The sequence below is a fragment of the Diabrotica undecimpunctata genome, chromosome 2 (genome assembly GCF_040954645.1).
Source record: "Diabrotica undecimpunctata isolate CICGRU chromosome 2, icDiaUnde3, whole genome shotgun sequence".
Classification (NCBI taxonomy): Eukaryota; Metazoa; Arthropoda; class Insecta; order Coleoptera; family Chrysomelidae; genus Diabrotica; species Diabrotica undecimpunctata.
Genome location: NC_092804.1, coordinates 24481842 through 24504576, shown reverse-complemented (window position 1 = coordinate 24504576; position 22735 = coordinate 24481842). Strand labels below are relative to the sequence as shown.

The window sequence follows — 22735 nt, the reverse complement described above, 5'->3', positions numbered from 1 at the left end:
AAACAGACATTTCGATTTTTTGTTAATGTAAATTAATATAATTTACATTATATTAATTATAATCTTTAACTAATATTGAACATTGCTCAGACAATAAATAACTCAAAATCGTCTTTTATAATTCAATAGCCGCTTTTGAACAATATTCGTAAAATAATGTGTGGACCAAATTATGGCCTCAATTTAATAATTAATTCCCATATTATTTCATTTATTTTATTTTAGGGATGGGGATAAAATGGCTCCGGCAGTCGAAAAAACCATCGCTGAACTCGAAATGGGTCTTTTACATCTGCAGCAAAACATTGATATTCCCGAAATAACCCTACAAGTACATCCATATGTAGCAAGTCTAATCAAACAATGTGCAGATGAAGGCAGAAAACCAAAAGTAGCTGATTTTAGTGACAAAGTAGATGATTCCAACTTTTTGAACCAGTTGCAACATGGTGTAAATAGGTGGATCAAGGAAATCCAAAAGGTAAAAGTTGATGAGTTAGAAGAATTACCTGTGATTTTTTTTATTTGACCATATTCTAATTTTCGGTATTATTTTAGGTTACAAAATTGGATAGAGATCCAGCCTCTGGAACAGCCTTACAAGAAATCAGCTTTTGGTTGAATCTAGAAAGAGCTCTTCATCGCATTCAAGAGAAACGTGAAAGTATGGAAGTGGCGTTAACTTTGGATATTCTCAAACATGGAAAAAGATTCCACGCAACTGTTTCATTTGATACAGACACTGGTCTTAAACAAGCCATAGGTAAGTAAAATGGTTTCTTTCTAAAATTCATATATGTATTTGCTTCAGTTTGTTATTAAATTATTGCTGAAACCTCGTTCATGCACCTCTTTTATGCACAATGAGAGGTATGACTATTAAATAACGAGACTGACAGCTGGCATGAATACTTTTCTTTCGAAAGAGTAACTCTTGCTTCTTAAATAAATCCGTACTGCCATATTTTTATTACGCAGAAAAATCTTTTTCTGCATAAAAAAAACAATGACTTGCTCTTAAATTTAAATGAAAGAAAAAGTGCTAGTGAAGCTTATAATTTAATTTTTCTTTAAGTAACTATGTGTAAAAATACTACTGAGAACGAAGAAGAAGAAGACATGACAATCTCAAAATCAATAGGGTTTTTTCATACACCAAATATGTATATGCCAAGTTTTAAGACTAGGACTAGACTACTTTAAGACTAAGAATTTTAAGGTAAAGAAAAGATTTAAGAACACGAGAGAGAATTAAGGAGAAGAAGAAGAAGATATGTCGATACCAAAATGAAAATATTATTCTTATACCGTGGAAAACTTATGTGACAAGTTTGAGAACTCTAGAAGTTTGATTTCAATATAGTTAATAGGCCTAAGAAAATTAAGAAGAAAAAGAAAACCTGTTAAACCAAAATTGACAAAACAATACGAGAAGAAGAAGAAAACAGTTTATTTATATTATATTATATTATTTATAGTACATTACAATAATCCAACTTACTGTTTTTTAGTCTTCAGTTTAACATACAAACTGACCTATAATCTAAAATAATATAAAAAAATTAAAAACTCACCTGAAAAGAAATTAATTTTAAATTCTGTATGCGTTTCTTATGTAGCTGCGGTACATATCGGAGGCTATGCAACATCCACTGGAGGGGTCTCTTAAAGGTCCACTGTTTATATTCCTGATCTGTATGCTAGGTTTGTACCGGTTGGTTCTAGTTCGGTATGGGAATTTTGTGTGTAAATAAATTTAATTTTACAATTCGGTATGCGTTTCATAGTACCTTTCCTACTTGAGACTGGCCACTAACTGAGGGGCCTCTTAGAGGTGCACTATTTATATTCCTGATTTTCATGCTGGATTTGTACCGGTTGGTTCTAGTTCGGTATTGGAATTTTGTGTGTAAAAAAATTAAATTTTACAATTCTGTATGCGTTTCCTAGTACATTTCCAGCTGGAGACTGGCCACTAACTGAGGGGCCTCTTAAAGGTGCACTGTTTATATTCCTAAACTGCATGCTGGATTTGTACCGGTTGGTTCTAGTTCAGTATTGGAATTTTGTCTGTGAAAAAAATTAAATTTTACAATTCTTTATGCGAGAATTCCATGAATACAGAGTTACCAAGGCAACCGGGTGCTGTTATCTCTTTTATTGAGGCAATTCGGACGTTTTCAATCTCTATAGATTTTCAGGTAATTCTTGGTTTATAGAATCTCAAAGGATCAAACTAAGATGGAATAAGACTCTTACAAGGCAGCTAAAAAGGAACTAGAGGAAATAAAATCTGCTGGTGATGAAAATTTATGCATTAGATACCGCAGTGGTGTTTCTACAGTTTGTGAAGTTAAACTACAAAAAAACTAGTATGCTTCCCATTAACAGTTTTTCATCAAAATGTTGGAGGCATTCGTACAAAGATTTCCGAGATCCTGAAAAGTATTTCCTGCTGCTTGTACAATATAATTATTTTAGTGGAGAGTAACTTGAATGATAACATAACTGATTGTAAAATTAAATGTGATGGTTTTAGTATGTGTTCATTGTACCATGGGTTGTAATAAAACAAATGGCGGTAACGTCACCTACATCGAAAGATGTCCATTCCAAAGGTGGCTATGTGTTACTAGCTACATATGGAATTACGAACTACGTTTATTGTGTATATAGATACTAATGGTTCTATATATTCTGGCGCCAATTTTTAAATCAATGCAATTTGCCTCATTTGGAACAAAACTTAAAATAAGTATGCGGTTTACTGTGTAATTATAATATCTACACCTATAATGACAACTTTCTTCCTTCAAGCTCATCATTATTGGTGTTACAACCCTAAATTAGAGCCTCGACCTTCCAAAGTCGTCTTCACTATTCAATCCAGTCCTATCTATTGACAATCTTCGTCACTTTTGCTTGCATCTTCATTAAATCAGTTTCCATCAAAATTTTGGTTTCTTCATTTAACATTGTTTTAAAATGAACTCAAATCTAGTTCATGAATATGATCTATGTACTCATTTGTAAACAAACATTTTAATTAAAAATCCTTCATAAAAAGGTATATATTTGTTTAAAAGAAATCTTTTAAAAGAATAGTGATTCCGAAAACGTTCTGTGATGTAGCCCGAAAAGGTTATTTTAAATAAATATACCTTTTTATAAAAGATTTTTACTTAAAATATTTGTGATTTATGGTATACTTACAGCCAACAATAGGAAATTCATTTGTAAACCTTTTCAGTTAATTGCAGAAGTACCTATTCCTTTTTATAATAAAAAATCTCTAAAAAATTATGAGTGATTTTTGAAAAAAATCAGTCAATCAATGTCGTATTTAGTTTCTTGTATTTTCACATGAGCGTATGCCATCTGTGAACTCCCTCCTCCACCCACTGTCGATTTTTTGGAAGCTCCTTGTAGTTTGGTCACAAGATTTTTCTACTCTTCTAGCATCTTCCTATATAGGTCTTATAAACATTTTCCTTTGCCCATCATTGCATCATTGAGGATTTCAAATTTAGTATCCTTGTCAATTGCACTCAACTTATGTTTCCTTAACGTATGTCCAATCCATTTCTACATCATATTTCGTTGGAGAATCCTCCTTAGGCCTGGTTACTTTCCCAGTTCTAAGAAAACATGATAAAGGATGAAAAGGAAACAAATAGGTTTTAATGTTAAGCATATAATTCGTTACATGAATATATCAGAAGTGTTTTAGTAAATACTGCATCACGAATGTTAAACTATTTATTTTATTTAAAAATACTGTTTTTTCTTTTACAGCTACCGTTAACGACTATAATCCCCTAATGAAAGACTTCCCCATTAACGATTTATTAGCAGCTACAGAACTGGAAAGAATCAGAGCCGCTGTTCAACTGATTTTCGCCCATTTGAGAAAAGTGAGGTCAACGAAGTATCCCATTCAGAGATGTTTGAGGCTCGTTGAAGCTATTTCAAGAGACTTGGGTGCCCAATTACTCAAAGTTTTGGGTACGAGAAGACTGATGCACATTCCGTTCGATGAATTTGAGAAAGTTATGACTCAATGTTTTGAGGTGTTCTCCATATGGGAAGATGAATATGAGAAGCTGCAAGCTCTATTAAGGTAACATATTAATTGTAGATAACTCAAGTCTTCAGCAGTTTTTGCTGGGGCTCATCTCTCAATATTTGTTCATTTATAACAATATGAAGTCTGTTTTTATCTTCGTGTATGTAGTGTAATATCACTAAAATGAGCTCCTTTAAAACCCGCATGGCGAAAATTCACTATAGTGGGCATCAGCTGCATGTATATCTATGAACTATCAAGATTAACGTACAAACTATCGATATTGGTTATTTCAGAGATATCATGAAGAAGAAACGTGACGAACACATGAAAATGGTCTGGCGTATCTCACCTCAGCACAAGAAACTTCAAAGTAGGATGGATCAGATGCGCAAATTCCGAAGACAACACGAACAATTAAGAACTGTCATCGTTCGAGTTTTAAGGCCCAGTATCAAAGAAACCGCTGTGCCAATTGAAGGAGGCGACATCGAACCACCGAAGCCGACGTTCTCTCTTGATGCAGCCGATGCTAATGCCATAGAGGTATGTATTTACTATATTCTTGATGAATGGAATTATCTCAAACACGAAAAAATTCACAAAAATATTCTAATATTTGTAAAATTATAACATCCAGACCTCCTTAATATTACAATAAACTTTTATATAAATATTATTATACATAAGCAAGGGCAGAGGGACAAGTCCCTATTATGCCCAAAAACAAAGAAATTACGTTAGTAACCTACTAGTAAATTACAAAATTACAAAAAAAAAATTACAAAATTACAATTTTTGAACACGTTGGTAAAGGGAGCAGAGACAATGTTATCATTAAGGTTATTCCAGCACACAAAAACTCTATTTGGTAGAAAGTTTTATCTTGATCTTGTAGAAAAGTTCTCTTTTTTAAGTTTGAACTGGTGACCTGAGGCATTCATCTTGACTTATGTTTTATGAAAATTTCATCGAGATTTCCAAAATTGAATTTTAATATTTTAAATGTGGTGATTAAGTCTCCACGTTGTAGGCGAAGTTCAAAAGAAGTTAGGTTAGCCATACTAAGTCTTTCTGCATAAGAAGGTCTTCTCGGCCCCAAAGAAATTCGAATGGCCTCTTTGAACGTTTTCCAACAAAGTTTTGTCTCGAACCAAATCATGATACGTTGGTCCAGCGTATTCAAGAATGGGTCTTACGTAAAGAGTGTAAAGCAGAATGACTGCATTGAAACTCTCGAACAACAACTCCGAATAAGATATAGTCTAGTTCGCAGGTTTACAAATAGAAGTAATATGTTCCGACCAAGTTAGGCTGCTGTTTATGATAACGCCAAGGTCTTTATACGAGAACACAGAATCTAATAGTTACCCGTTAACAAAGTACGGCACAAGTGGATTATTTTTACCAATTCGAAGCACTACACATTTTTCCGCATTACACAAGGCTAGTGGGAACATCAAGTTAAAATAAGAGTCCAAGTCCATTTGAAGGATTAGCTGGTTTGTGATTGAATTGGCATTATTTTTGTGTCATTAGCATAGATCGATATTTTACTTGAAACATAATAAGGAACATCGCTGGTATAAACCGTAAAAAGCAGGGGTCCAAGGACAGACCTCTCAGGCACTCCACTTTCCACTAACCTGTCTTGTGAGAACGATTCGCCAGCTCTAAGATTGAGCTGAGATTATTCATATCACCTGATATACAGTGTAAAAAAGGAAGTGAAGTGCAAAGAAGTAAAAGACATTACACACGTACAAAACCACCACCAATTTTTCTCGCTTAGATAGAGATATCGAAACGACAACTACGGTGCGTTAATACACATTCGGCGAAGAAAAGAAAGGACGGATTAGAGGTGGATGGACTGATCAACACTTGCTCCGGCAAGGAGCGGGAAGTGGCCAATCAACACTTAGACATGGAATAGCTCTGTCTCAAATCACTCTAAGACCGGTAAAGAACTGCCACTAGATCAACACTCAAGCAGAAGCGGTTGGCCTTAAGTCAACATCCTAGGGCCAGTGGAGTTCTTACCAGATCAACATTCTGATAAAACTCGATGTTGTTGGGGGTTGTTAATTATTTGCCACTACTTACATCTTAACTCTAAATTTATTTCTGTACAAATAGGTTACTGTCTGTTTGTAACCGTTTCAAAAGATTTAAAAGAAACTCATTATATATTTCGATTATTTTTTTTTTAAATAAAACTTCTAACCCCATCTATCTGTCAAGTACCTCCTTGTAGCCGACTCAAGGATTCTTCTGTAATTCCCAAATATCTCCGGTAGATGAGCCTATTCATCAACTTATCACTCACGCCCAATTTCCAGAGAGCGCAAGAATAGCGTTTCGCTCTTTTTCTGTTAAGACCGTCCAACCGTTAAGACGTGTTTCCAAAGTGGGTCTCAATTCAGAGACCCTTATTGGAGAGGCTATAATGCTGATATTATATTTCTAATACTCGTCGCAAGATAGTATTGCTATGGAGTTATTCCAGATCATGGCCCAGTAGCAGTATCTTTTTATGGAATCCCTAACCCCTCTTATCTAGGATGGTGGTGATTTTATATAGTACGTAGCTGAATCAATGGTTTATTTGGTGACTGATTAAACAAGAAGAGAAACAGAGCAGATTAAGGTTGTACCAATTTTTATTATACCTACTTTCAAGACAACAGAAATGATTATGAACTCAAAAAAAAAATGAAAATATAGTGAAGTGTTCTAATTTAATTTAAAGGTTTATTTTCTTCATTGTTCCTAGTTGATAAATAACTATATTATTTTCAATGTAAACAAATTTCGAAATTTGGGGTTAATATATATATATATACATTCATTTTCTTTATAACCAATTCTTAATTTAATACGATACAAAGATTTTTTGTTTATGATAATGTTAACATAAAATAATATTTTGGAATCCCTTTGGGATGACGTAACTTTTAATGTTTTCTTTTTGTTCATTACTAAGAAATAATAAAGAATAGTTTTCTTGTAAACTTTCAATAAATCTTAATTTTTTTTTGCTCTTCCCCTTTGAGGATAAACCAGGGGTGGCGTCAAATTATAAATTATAATTTCATATTATCTAATTGTGCTTGAATTTAAGATACGATATAGTTTCTATATGTTTAAGAAAACCCCGCCCAATTCTCTTCGACAGTGAGCGATTCAGGCCTTGTGTATATTAATGTAGCACGGTAGGGTTACATGTTTACAATATCGACCTACGCTTACTTTGCGAAATACTATCTACAATATCTACAATGACTAATTATTATTGATTGATCCCTATTCTAATACCGTCCACGTATTTATACTTTTAATTTACAAAAAATATCTTCTTCTTTTGGCATCATAACCCTGGATGGGTCTTTGCCTGTCTGGCTATGTCCTTCCATTCAGATCTCTCTTGTGCCCTTCTTCTCCATTGTCTTATGTTCATTGTTTTCAGGTCGTCTTCCACGTCATCCAACCATCTCGTTCTGGGCCTTCCTTTTTTTCGCCTTCCTATGGGCTTCCATTGTAACATTTTCTTTGTTGTTTTTGCATCGTTTTGTCTCTGCACATGTCCCAGCCATGACAGTCTTTGACTTTTCACAAATCTTACAATGTCGTAACCTTCATTTAACTCATTGACCTCGTCGTTTCTCCTGATTCTCCATGTACCATCTTCCTCTTGTACCGGGCCATATACTTTCATCAGTATTTTTCTCTAGAATGTCATGAGTTGGGCTTCATCTTTTTTCGTCATTACCCAAGTTTCACATCCATAGGTTACAACGGGTCTAATCAGTGTTCTGTAGATAGTCATTTTGGTTCTTTTGTCTAATAATTTCGATGTCATCAATCTTTTATTAGCATAGTATGTACGATTCCCGCTGGAAATACGTGCATTAATTTCGCTACTTACGGAGTTCTTCTGATTGATTTCTGTGCCGAGATATGTAAAGGCATCCACTCGTTCGATAGTATAGTTGTCTATTGTGATATTATTTTCATTGTCAGTTATTCTTTTGACTGTCATATACTTCGTTTTTACTTCGTTTATTTTGAGACCGCTTTTTCTTGCTTCAGGATCAATTTGTTTGAACACTTCCATTAGTCGTGGCTTATTCCTACTAATGCAGACGATGTAGCCATCATTAGTAGGAATAAGCCACGACTAATGGAAGTGTTCAAACAAATTGATCCTGAAGCAAGAAAAAGCGGTCTCAAAATAAACGAAGTAAAAACGAAGTATATGACAGTCAAAAGAATAACTGACAATGAAAATAATATCACAATAGACAACTATACTATCGAACGAGTGGATGCCTTTACATATCTCGGCACAGAAATCAATCAGAAGAACTCCGTAAGTAGCGAAATTAATGCACGTATTTCCAGCGGGAATCGTACATACTATGCTAATAAAAGATTGATGACATCGAAATTATTAGACAAAAGAACCAAAATGACTATCTACAGAACACTGATTAGACCCGTAGTAACCTATGGATGTGAAACTTGGGTAATGACGAAAAAAGATGAAGCCCAACTCATGACATTCTAGAGAAAAATACTGATGAAAGTATATGGCCCGGTACAAGAGGAAGATGGCACATGGAGAATCAGGAGAAACGACGAGGTCAATGAGTTAAATGAAGGTTACGACATTGTAAGATTTGTGAAAAGTCAAAGACTGTCATGGCTGGGACATGTGCAGAGACAAAACGATGCAAAAACAACAAAGAAAATGTTACAATGGAAGCCCATAGGAAGGCGAAAAAAAGGAAGGCCCAGAACGAGATGGTTGGATGACGTGGAAGACGACCTGAAAACAATGAACATAAGACAATGGAGAAGAAGGGCACAAGAGAGATCTGAATGGAAGGACATAGCCAGACAGGCAAAGACCCATCCAGGGTTATGATGCCAAAAGAAGAAGATATTTTTCGTAAATTAAAAGTATAAATACGTGGACGGTATTAGAATAGGGATCAATCAATAATAATTAGTCATTGTAGATATTGTAGATAGTATTTCGCAAAGTAAGCGTAGGTCGATATTGTAAACATGTAACCCTACCGTGCTACATTAATATACACAAGGCCTGAATCGCTCACTGTCGAAGAGAATTGGGCGGGGTTTTCTTAAACATATAGAAACTATATCGTATCTTAAATTCAAGCACAATTAGATAATATGAAATTATAATTTATAATTGGACGCCACCCCTGGTTTATCCTCAAAGGGGAAGAGCAAAAAAAAATTAAGATTTATTGAAAGTTTACAAGAAAACTATTCTTTATTATTTCTTAGTAATGAACAAAAAGAAAACATTAAAAGTTACGTCATCCCAAAGGGATTCCAAAATATTATTTTATGTTAACATTATCATAAACAAAAAATCTTTGTATCGTATTAAATTAAGAATTGGTTATAAAGAAAATGAATGTATATATATATATATTAACCCCAAATTTCGAAATTTGTTTACATTGAAAATAATATAGTTATTTATCAACTAGGAACAATGAAGAAAATAAACCTTTAAATTAAATTAGAACACTTCACTATATTTTCATTTTTTTTTTGAGTTCATAATCATTTCTGTTGTCTTGAAAGTAGGTATAATAAAAATTGGTACAACCTTAATCTGCTCTGTTTCTCTTCTTGTTTAATCAGTCACCAAATAAACCATTGATTCAGCTACGTACTATATAAAATCACCACCATCCTAGATAAGAGGGGTTAGGGATTCCATAAAAAGATACTGCTACTGGGCCATGATCTGGAATAACTCCATAGCAATACTATCTTGCGACGAGTATTAGAAATATAATATCAGCATTATAGCCTCTCCAATAAGGGTCTCTGAATTGAGACCCACTTTGGAAACACGTCTTAACGGTTGGACGGTCTTAACAGAAAAAGAGCGAAACGCTATTCTTGCGCTCTCTGGAAATTGGGCGTGAGTGATAAGTTGATGAATAGGCTCATCTACCGGAGATATTTGGGAATTACAGAAGAATCCTTGAGTCGGCTACAAGGAGGTACTTGACAGATAGATGGGGTTAGAAGTTTTATTTAAAAAAAAAATAATCGAAATATATAATGAGTTTCTTTTAAATCTTTTGAAACGGTTACAAACAGACAGTAACCTATTTGTACAGAAATAAATTTAGAGTTAAGATGTAAGTAGTGGCAAATAATTAACAACCCCCAACAACATCGAGTTTTATCAGAATGTTGATCTGGTAAGAACTCCACTGGCCCTAGGATGTTGACTTAAGGCCAACCGCTTCTGCTTGAGTGTTGATCTAGTGGCAGTTCTTTACCGGTCTTAGAGTGATTTGAGACAGAGCTATTCCATGTCTAAGTGTTGATTGGCCACTTCCCGCTCCTTGCCGGAGCAAGTGTTGATCAGTCCATCCACCTCTAATCCGTCCTTTCTTTTCTTCGCCGAATGTGTATTAACGCACCGTAGTTGTCGTTTCGATATCTCTATCTAAGCGAGAAAAATTGGTGGTGGTTTTGTACGTGTGTAATGTCTTTTACTTCTTTGCACTTCACTTCCTTTTTTACACTGTATATCAGGTGATATGAATAATCTCAGCTCAATCTTAGAGCTGGCGAATCGTTCTCACAAGACAGGTTAGTGGAAAGTGGAGTGCCTGAGAGGTCTGTCCTTGGACCCCTGCTTTTTACGGTTTATACCAGCGATGTTCCTTATTATGTTTCAAGTAAAATATCGATCTATGCTAATGACACAAAAATAATGCCAATTCAATCACAAACCAGCTAATCCTTCAAATGGACTTGGACTCTTATTTTAACTTGATGTTCCCACTAGCCTTGTGTAATGCGGAAAAATGTGTAGTGCTTCGAATTGGTAAAAATAATCCACTTGTGCCGTACTTTGTTAACGGGTAACTATTAGATTCTGTGTTCTCGTATAAAGACCTTGGCGTTATCATAAACAGCAGCCTAACTTGGTCGGAACATATTACTTCTATTTGTAAACCTGCGAACTAGACTATATCTTATTCGGAGTTGTTGTTCGAGAGTTTCAATGCAGTCATTCTGCTTTACACTCTTTACGTAAGACCCATTCTTGAATACGCTGGACCAACGTATCATGATTTGGTTCGAGACAAAACTTTGTTGGAAAACGTTCAAAGAGGCCATTCGAATTTCTTTGGGGCCGAGAAGACCTTCTTATGCAGAAAGACTTAGTATGGCTAACCTAACTTCTTTTGAACTTCGCCTACAACGTGGAGACTTAATCACCACATTTAAAATATTAAAATTCAATTTTGGAAATCTCGATGAAATTTTCATAAAACATAAGTCAAGATGAATGCCTCAGGTCACCAGTTCAAACTTAAAAAAGAGAACTTTTCTACAAGATCAAGATAAAACTTTCTACCAAATAGAGTTTTTGTGTGCTGGAATAACCTTAATGATAACATTGTCTCTGCTCCCTTTACCAACGTGTTCAAAAATTGTAATTTTGTAATTTTTTTTTTGTAATTTTGTAATTTACTAGTAGGTCAAATATGCATATGCAGTAATTTGTACTGATTTGGTGTTTATATGGCCGGTTATATTGGTTTTTCTGATGACTGCCTCAAGAACTAGGTTGAATAGCATGGTTGATAGGGCATCTCCCTGTCTTACTCCCATGTTGATGTTAAACAGGGGAGTCAGTTCTCCATCTACTCTGACTGCGGCTTTTGAACCTTGCAACGTCATTTTTATGAGGCTGATGTATTTCTTAGGTATACCTAGATTACAAAGTTCTCCCAGTATTCTGTCTCTTTTCACACTATCAAAAGCTTGTTTAAAGTCTATATACATATTATATAGGTCTATGTCGTATTCATAAGCTTACAAAAAATATATTGACTTATTATTATACTGTAAGCCTTTTCGCATTTAATATTTAAGGGTTAAAACCTTACTACAAACAAATATAATAGTTTCATACGATTGCAAATTTTAAATTTGAACAATTTAAGAAAATGAAAACTTTTAATACTAATTTTTGCTTTACAGGAAGTTAATTTGGCATATGAAAATGTCAAAGAAGTAGATTGTCTAGATATCTCAAAGGAAGGACAAGATGCTTGGGATGCCGCCGTTCAAAGGTACATTTTAAATCGTTTCTAAGTAACGCACCAAATAGTCGTGTCCAAACCAAAAATACTTTTGCACAAATACAAAAAAATAAAACTTTTCAGTTCTAGCAAGGCACTCATACTTTCACCAACATTGACTTCGAACATTACATTTTAATGTAATTATTTGTTAATAGATATGAAGAACGTATTGACAGAGTCGAAACCAGAATCACAGCTCACCTTCGTGATCAACTCGGTACTGCTAAGAATGCCAACGAGATGTTCAGAATCTTCTCTCGTTTCAATGCTCTCTTCGTTAGACCTCACATCAGAGGGGCCATCAGGGAATATCAGACGCATCTTATACAAAGGGTAAAAGATGACATCGAAGCTCTTCATGAAAAGTTTAAGGTAAGTTAGTTCTACAAAATAAAATGCAACCTTATTTCTAAATTCATTTTATATTTCCTACTATTTTTACTTTAGGGAACAGCCATAAACTATGTCGTAAAAAATTTGGAAATTTTAATACCCTCCCTCGCCTTCGTCGTAAAGCGTCGTTTACAATCGAGGCCCTTCCTCATGTCGACGTCGCAATTTCAACTCATGTTCCCCCTTTTCAGTGACTTAAAAAACCAATGTTATTTCTGGATTTTTAAAATATCTATAAAACTTTATTACAAATATTATTGGGATTAAGCGGCGGTACAGTTTTGTATTCACACCTAGATCTTTTAATATAGACAATATTTAACATAATACTGAAGTTATTATGCGCCAAAATCATTTGTTATCGGTTTAAGGGAATGCCTTCTATCTCTACGATCTTGATTTAGGTTTTTTAGTTGTATCAGGTTTCTAAATCTTAATATTAGCCTTACCTTACCAAAAATAATCTTACATAAAAACAAAAAGTCCAAATCCGAAGATTTCTTGGTTTTCGAAACCAAAAATTCAGATTATTGCGTAAATCTGTGCCTTCTACCCTTTTCAAAGCAAAACAGACAATGAATGGAGTGACAGGAGGAATCTAAATTTGTATTCCACAACATATCAATTCATCTATGCAAGCACCTTTAGTGAACTGGTTTCTAATACTCAAAACTAGTGAATATAGGTATAGAAAAGACAGTTAAGATTTGATTTCACGTATAGTGCGTCTGTGTATCCGCTTATATGGTAAAAAAGAAGTAATAATAAAATAACTTCATACAGACGCTACGGCGCCATTTAAGAATAAAAACAAAAAGCCGAAATCCGATGATTTCTTTTCGATTTCTATAGCATCGAATCTATAGAGAGATAGAGATCATAGATATCTATAGCATTATCTAAGTTATAAAAAGCAGAAAATTCTTGCTTTTTAGAGTTGCTAATTTGCTCTATAAAATTCCGTAAAGTATTTAATGCTGTTCTTGTTTCCCACTATGGCATTTATCATTTTTAAAAGTTAGAGTCTTATCAGGAAGACATTTAAAAATCAGTCCCGTTTCGTCAGCTTTGAAGATATTGTCAGGTTCGTAACCATGTAACAAATCTTGCAATTCACTTTTCCATTTGTGACAGGTTTAAATGTTGCCTATTGCACTTTCCCCATACACTTTTTTAAAAGCTCATTTCTTTTGAACTTTTTTAGCCATCGATGACTGGCTCTGAAATTAGCCACTCCCAATGATTTAGAGTGTAGTTTGGTTTTTTTCTTGTAACAGTGGTCCAATAACACTGATATTTTGGCTCCGTTACTGCTCAAACCCAGTAAGTACTCCTCCAGGCCTGTAAATTCTACAATTCGTCGTCTTTTGCGCGACTGTTTTGAATTTTTTTCATGATTTCTAATTAATGTGTTATTATTGTTGATAGAGTACTCTGTGTAATGTTTCACAGTACTCGTGTTTTAACAATTTTATTTGTAAACTGTTGTACAAATTGATGTGTATTGCGGTAAAACAAAACTACTTCTGACAATCTTTCAATCGACAACTAATGACTTCTGTTAGATAAAGATCAAATTAAATAAAAAAAAAACGGGTGTGGCAGTCCAGTGGGACTGCCGGTAGAAGTTATACTTCTATACACGCATTCGCCGTTACAAATTTATATGGGAGTCAATCTGTACAATCATTACATATTTAATGCTCTAGGTAAGAGAGAGCAGAAAGAGAAAAAGAATTAGGTATATAGGTATATGGTGCATCGTTTGCTGTATATAAACATTTGACCTGTAATACGAGTATAGTAAATGAAGGATTGTATCAATATTTTAATGAAAATATATATTTTTATTTTCATATATGTATAAAAGGAGTTGAATGCAAAAAAAGTTTTTTACACATACTCTGCAGTAAAATTCATTGTTTATTTTGTTATTAATATAAAAATTACAATACAATACACTGCAACATAATTCAATATAATAATACAATACAAATTAAAATGCAATATTCATAAGTATTTAAAACTGCCAATATACATAACTTACTTTACGATGATAAAAATAAAAAAGCAACAACTCGGATTATGTTGTAAATTTTCAATTTAATTTAAAATTTAGCATTTTTGCGTATATTACATATATTTACATATATACATTATATATTACGTATATTACATATATTTAATAACATTAACGTGAGGTTTTTAAATATTTCAAAAATAAAAAAGGAAATGCATATTGGGATTCGAACTCACGTACACCAGCGTATGAACCAAACACGTAAAAGATTTGCCAATTAGACATGATACTAACGGATTTCAAAATTGACAGTTGTCTGTCATACAGTGATTATTTTGAAATACAAAAGCCTAACATAATTATGAATATTTAATAAACAATACAAAACATATCACATAAATAATAATATTAATATATATTATATTATATATATAATATAATATATTTATAATATTAAATATATATATATACAAAAGGAACATTTTTATTCTCGAGAGAGGAAGAGAGAGAAAATATATCTTATGTCTCTCTCTTACTGATTATCTTACATATGTAATGGTTTCACAGATTCACTCCCGTGCAAATTTCCAACGCCGACCGTGCGTATAGAAGTATAACTTCAAAAAAATAAAATAAACACCTGGCACCAAGCAAAAACCTGTTAAAGTGAGTCATACATTCCTTAAGTGGTAATTCTATTTATTGTATACTTCTAAATTATTTTCTAAGGTGTACTTACATCGTCGGTAAATTCGTAAAGTCGGTAATTTTTTTTTCGAACTATGGAGGAATAACCTTCAAATATCCTGTTGTAAAGGTTGTAAAATAAAACATTGTTATGTTTCAGATACAGAGATCCAATACTCACTGATTATTTCGACTAATAGATTTCAAGTAATAGAGGTTTTGGGGCTTGAAGGGAAGGGAACAAGAACAAAACATTTTTTTGTGTTTTGGAGATTTTAGACTTATCGAGATTCCACTTAAAGAGGATCTACTATAATACAGTTCTTAAACTTATTTTTATGTTTTTATAGGTGCAATATCCACAGAGTAATAGCGCCAAAATAAGCAAAGTAAGAGACCTTCCTCCTGTCGCTGGTTCCATAGTGTGGGCGAAACAAATTGATCACCAACTTACCACATATTTGAGACGTGTAGAGGATGTTTTAGGTAAGATAGGTCGTGTGTAGAATATGGATTGCCTAAATTTATTTACGATATGTATGTTTGTTCTTTTGATATTACTACGAGCTAATCATTTAACGTTGTAACGAAATATTTTGCCTACCACATAGGGTATTGCTATAAGGGACAGTATTGCTATAATCTGAAAATTGGGAAAGAAGTTACTGGGGGTGGAGATAGGGCAAGCAAAATAAACGATACTTATGCGAACGGCACTCAGGGTTTATTTGGAGTAGCTGGGTCGTGGATAAGTGAATAGCAAGGGGGTTTGATTAGGGCAACTACAAAAATGAAGCCAACTGCCTCTTACAGCGACCTCAGCGAGAATGATGTGATTCTTAAAAATCATTCGCTTCCCAACTTAGTATAAACAAAACATAAACTGGAATATTTCGTTCATTTGGCGATGAAAATATGTATCTTAAAGCGGTTTTGATCAAAAGGATAAAAAGGAAATACACATGTGTTTTATATAAACAAACTTTTAAAACGTGTTTATATTACTTGGTGGCGCAAAAGGGATCGAATTATTATTTCGGTTTTTTTACACATACCGATAGGAAATTAAATACATTAAAAATATTCTTCGGTGTTCTAATACATATACGAGGGGATTTCAATATATATCAAGGAATTTACAAAATGCTACATTTCCTGTATTTCCTTAATTTGTCATACATCTAATGGATTTTTGTTAATAGAGATCAAGTTTTACTGGCATTACTTGACGTTTACTATTAAAATTGGAGGATACATGCAGATATTTTGTTATCAATTTATTCTTTTCCCATGTGGATTCTTCTTGTTCACTGTACTGAATTTTTTCAGGTTAATGTTCCAAAATACCTACATACCAATTTACATTTTATTGATATGACATATGACGCATTTAAATTATACATCAAGTATATTTTAATATTTTACTTATTATTTCCAAATATATATACTATTATGCATTACAATTCTATTTGTACCAGTTTATTTAATCTCAGGATTGTAACATTCATAGCTCACGGCTGTGATTTAATTGCTAAGCTGTTGTATCTCATAGTTATTACAATACTCTCTTATGGCTATTTATAGTTATATACAGTTAGGTTCACAGCTTAAAACCATCACACCTAGAACCATTTCTTCATCTAACAACCTCTGAATATGTTTCTGCTTTAATAAGAGGTTCATTTTAATGTGTATACCTTTTTTAGTTTTGATTTTAATATATTCCATTTGAAATATTCATAGGTAAAGGCTGGGAAAACCATATAGAAGGCCAAAAACTTAAGGCTGATGGAGACAGCTTCCGTCTCAAACTTAATACCCAAGAAATATTCGACGATTGGGCTCGTAACGTTCAACAGCGCAACTTAGGCGTCTCCGGAAGAATATTTACCATCGAAGCAGTCCGGTCAAGAAGTGGTAGAGGCAACGTGTTGAAACTGAAAGTGAACTTCCTACCGGAAATCATAACTTTGGCAAAAGAAGTTAGAAATCTGAAATGTCTGGGATTCAGAGTGCCATTAGCTATTGTCAACAAGGCGCATCAGGCCAACCAGCTGTACCCATTTGCCATTTCGCTCATCGAGAGTGTTAGGACATATGAGATGACGCTTGAGAAGGTAAATATTGAACTTAATAGTAGTCAATAGAATAATTTGTGTTTGTTTCATAGACAATAGTAATTCAAAAAAATCTGTAGTAACTTATGATACCAACAAGTCTGGTTTTTCTGTAGTAAAATATAACATAATATATACTTATTGGAATCTATTTTTTTTTAAGATAAATCGTGTTTAAAAAACTTTAAACTATTGTTTCAAAACCAATATTAAGAGAAGTTTAGATATATTTATGTAACGGTATCAATTGAACGTTAAATTATAGATGGAAATTCTTAGTATAGTACTCAAAATAAATATCACATTCTATTTTCTTCTCCTTTATCTTTCTTTACTTATTGTGAAAAGTCCCAACAAAGTATTTCGTCGATCAACTGGAAAACTTATTAAAATATTCTTAATCATAACTCCACTCTATCCGAATATCCTACAGAAATAATTGTCACTACAACCTGTATTGCTTTTAATTACCTAACATTTTATTATAGTGTCGGCAGTTCAACAGAAAACAAGTTAGTTCGAAATTATTGTACTTTTTAACAGCACATAAAAACGTTATAATAATTCAATTGTGTGCGGGATAACTTACTCATGTAAAGGAAATAATTCGTACTAGTTCATAACTGCGTAAAATTGCTAGAAAAATTCTCCTTTTGTTCTTGTTTTAAAACTGCTAGAAAAATTCTCCTTTTGTTCGTGTTTTAAAAAAAGAAGACTGAAAACTCTTAAGTGTGTATTCTTTATTCTAATATGCTGCTCCTTTATTCATTACTATATTCATTACTCATTAAAGTTTAACAGAAATTATACACTATTATTACTTCATTTGGTGGTCCTTCGAGCCGGATCTTTGCGCAATTTTTAGCAAAAATGGACCATCAAAGTCAATACCTTTTTGGTACTGTCGTACAATTTTAATTCTCTCCTTAAGAAGATCTGGCATGATTGTTGTGAAGTCATGGCTTGAAATCTGAAACATCTGATACATTGTTAATTTTTTTTTTGTTTCCCTTAAACTATTGAGTGACCAAAGCCTTAGCCTAAAATTAGCCAAAATTGTTTGGACTCCAGAATTACCAATTAATTGACTTCTTTTCTTTGACAAATGATTGCAGTCAATTACTTAAATTACTGTGATATACTTTTTGTAGTTTTATAATTGTATTAAATAATAATTTTTAATATTAGCTTACGAACAGGACTAGCCCAGCTAGTGGTGTTAAGGTAGATTACTTGGTGTAGATGTTCTATGTTGGTTATGGCATGGATCCAAGAACCCCAGCATGTTATTATTTTTGGATTGGAGTTTAGTTTTTGACATATATGTTTATATATACTATATATTAAATTGTTTTGGCGTTCGATTTAGGAAAACAATTTTGTATTATTATTATTATTATTATTTTATTAGCGTGCTTTAAAGCTATTAATTCGTATATTCCTTTTTGTAAAAGCTTTTTTAAACTTAGGTATTTAGTTGGGAATACTAATATTGTCTCAAATAGAAACTAACTAAATTTTTGAATGAAAAATAGCAGTAAAATGTAGCTAATTTGTAAGATGATTTAGTTGAAGAAATTATGAAATAAATTAAGAGAAATTAATTTTAAAGTCTACAAAAAGTGTTGTATTGTAAAAATCATACGAATGTCAACCAAATGAAGTCGTTTCAACAGCCAAAATCTGTTCAGTGAAGACAATGATTCGAAACAAAAAACAGATGAATCAGACAATATGTTATTTCTTTAAGCTGATACTGAAAATAATACGAAAATAATACACAAAGCTATAATACGTTTCAAAATTATAACAAAGCAATGGAATTGGAAATAAAAAATGAATGGGGCAATATTTTTCAGTTTAGGTCATAAAGAACACGCTTCTTTGATACACCAAATCTGCAAGAGTATGTCTAACATGCGGTTTAAGGATTGGAAAAATTCAGTATTATATTCTTACACTCAAAAGAAGCAATAAAATGGCTTACAAACGGTAAAAGCGCAGGAGAAAATTGAATCACAGCAGAAGTTTTAAAAGTGGAAGTAGAAAGACTACAAAAACGCTATGTAATTTAATACTGAGATTTGGCGAGAAGAAAAAATGCCAGAGAGATGAAGTAATGCTGTGATTTGCCAATACTCAAGAAACGTGACAACACTTTACGAAAATTACAGAGAGATAATGCTATTGGATGTTGTGTACAAAATATTAGCAAAAATCATACGTGATAGATTGAAAAAGCATGAGAATGATACAGTAGGTGAATATCACAGTGTTTAGAGCATGAAGGTCGACAGTGGATAAAAATATTTATCTTAAAAATTTATTGATCGGAAAAAGTTGTATATGTAACGTCCTGCAAAGTGTAGAAATTTCAAAAAAGTTAATAAGGTTACCGAAGATGTTGCTAGCAAATACAAACAATAGAGTAATCATAAAAGGAAGTAGGTCAAATCTGTTTTAGGTTAAAAAAGGTTTAATACAGGGCATCCGATCTCTACCGATTTGTTTAACTTTGTCTTTAAGCCAATAAAAAAAGTAAGATCCAAACTGCTGGAATTATTTTCCCCTGTAAACTACATTCTATAGCGTATGCAGATGACACACTTCTCCGAACAAGAATAAAAACAGAACTTGAAAAAATTTTTAGGAACTTTGAAGGCGAAGCAAGAAAATTTGGATTTTCAATAAAATCCTTTTATAAAAAGGTATATAAAAAACCCAGTCGGGCTATGTTAAATGGACAAAACGTTTTCGGAATAAATATTTCATCATCAGTATCCTAAAAAGTATTTAACCACTTAATTAAAAAGAACATGAAATAATTTAAATTTTGACTAAGGTTAATGTACAATGTGGTTAATACTTACAGGTTAATACATGAATGTAGCCACTAAATATGGGGGTAAAAACTCTTTAAAAATTACTAAATGAAATTTAGTTTACATTATGTTTTGTTTAAAATTAAGATGGTAAAGTTACCGTTGGATTGGTAACATGGCGACATATGACTCTACATTAAGTTGCAAGTCCTGAGACGGTATGTCTACGAGGACTTTATTAAAGCAACTGATTGAAATGACAATCTTAAAAGTTTATGACGGAAGTTGTGACAGAGCAGTCAGTGTAACTGTATTATATGTCTATTTAAGACAGAAGCCAACGTTATTTAAAATTGTGAAAGTTGAAATAAAATAAAATTAAAAAATTATAACAGTATCAACTATCAATGTTGTTGTTTTAAATTATGTATGTGAGATAATATAATACAGTTATATTCATAATCCATCTCACATACATAATTTAAAACAACAACATTGATAGTTGATACTGTTATAATTTTTTAATTTTATTTTATTTCAACTTTCACAATTTTAAATAACGTTGGCTTCTGTCTTAAATAGACATATAATACAGTTACACTGACTGCTCTGTCACAACTTCCGTCATAAACTTTTAAGATTGTCATTTCAATCAGTTGCTTTAATAAAGTCCTCGTAGACATACCGTCTCAGGACTTGCAACTTAATGTAGAGTCATATGTCGCCATGTTACCAATCCAACGGTAACTTTACCATCTTAATTTTAAACAAAACATAATGTAAACTAAATTCCATTTAGTAATTTTTAAAGGGTTTTTAACTTTTAAGATTGTCATTTCAATCAGTTGCTTTAATAAAGTCCTCGTAGACATACCGTCTCAGGACTTGCAACTTAATGTAGAGTCATATGTCGCCATGTTACCAATCCAACGGTAACTTTACCATCTTAATTTTAAACAAAACATAATGTAAACTAAATTCCATTTAGTAATTTTTAAAGGGTTTTTACCCCCATATTTAGTGGCTACATTCATGGATTAACCTGTAAGTATTAACCACATTGTACATTAACCTTAGTCAAAATTTAAATTATTTCATGTTCTTTTTAATTAAGTGGTTAAATACTTTTTAGGATACTGATATTGGAATATTTATTCCGAAAACGTTTTGTCCATTTAACATAGCCCGACTGGGTTTTTTATATACCTTTTTATAAAAGGATTTTATTGAAAATTTTTTAATATATGGTATACAGCCAACTGCAGGAACTTAGTTTCCTTGTGGATTAAATTTTTTTTGTTTATAAATGAAAAAAAAAACAAACTATATGGAGATGTGTGGAGAGATAACAGAAGACAATAAATTCGTCACACTAAAATCAGGAAGAAAGGATTACAAAATTGAAAATTTCAGTTAGTTTAAGTCTTTGAGAGTAACAATAATGAATAAAGATGAAGAGGAAAAAGAAATAAAATTCTATCATAAACAAACTTTTTAAATCAAAAAATGTATGTAGTGCAACAAAAATTCGAATATATGAAGGCATGCATGCTTGTAAGTCTTGGACAATGAGTAAAAAAGATGAAATGAAAATCGAGATCTGGGAAAGGAAGGCTTTGCGAGAAATGTCGGTGGTGTAAGGACAACAGAGGGAAATTGGCGAAGAAGAACAAATAAAGAAGTAATGGAGATATAGGGAAAACCGCAAATCACTCGAACACCAGAAGTTTTGTAAAAAAAAGGTGCTTTTTGGAAAGGGAGGTAAAAAGAGAAGAAGAAACCACGAAAAAAGTGGTTCGAAGCAGTAAAAAGAAATTTGGATGATATAGCAGTAGAGAACCGTAAGAGGTGAACGGATTAACGAAGAAGATAGAAGTCAAGGGCCACCATGGCGCTGTTACAAAGACCATATCCCGTATGTTTGGAAATCTTATGAGCTTGTACAGAGTTCTTCTAGTTAAAAAAAATTGTCGAATTTGTGAAGTTGTCAAATGCGTTTTCTACTTGCAAAATTCGTTTAGATGACGAATTTATCTTAAAATTTTTTCCCCGTATAGGAGTCTTATGTAGGACGATATAATCAATTTCAAACCACGACCTATAAACTCCTATAAAACATTGACCGCGAAAGCCTAGACGTCTACCACTTTCTTCAGTAACTTATTTTCATCCATCCTTGCGATATGTCAAACCCTTCAAGTTGTTGGATTTCTATCTTGATTAGCCTACAAGAAAGAGATTCGAAAAAAAAGTTAAAATAAACATAAAATATTTCTATTTTATATTGAATTAATGGTAGCTTTTATCAGAACATAAGCGTAATCATGCTCGTACTTTGAACTAAATGTTTCATGTGAAAAATAATTTATTTAATTCAAAAACTTACGAGCAATATCCGAAATTGGACAATCCTAGCATTATGCGGAAAATCTTGCCACTTCTAGCTTTATCCTTTACTGTACAAGCTC

The 22735-nt window shown here is 32.7% G+C and overlaps 1 protein-coding gene across 4 annotated transcripts in view; it reads left to right on the top strand.

The window, feature by feature from the left end:
* Dhc64C (dynein heavy chain, cytoplasmic) overlaps positions 1–22735 on the top strand; it is an 84854-nt gene that overhangs the window by 5618 nt on the left and 56501 nt on the right. For 2 of the 4 annotated variants that reach the window (XM_072522540.1, XM_072522539.1), the window contains exons 3-11: positions 226–481; positions 559–763; positions 3796–4120; positions 4363–4612; positions 12125–12216; positions 12384–12600; positions 15679–15814; positions 17072–17445; positions 18634–18669. In XM_072522540.1, coding sequence (XP_072378641.1) covers positions 226–481; positions 559–763; positions 3796–4120; positions 4363–4612; positions 12125–12216; positions 12384–12600; positions 15679–15814; positions 17072–17445; positions 18634–18669 — 1891 coding nt within the window. The remainder of the gene's footprint in view (positions 1–225; positions 482–558; positions 764–3795; positions 4121–4362; positions 4613–12124; positions 12217–12383; positions 12601–15678; positions 15815–17071; positions 17446–18633; positions 18670–22735) is intronic. The other 2 variants (XM_072522542.1, XM_072522541.1) reach the window with 1 other exon arrangement.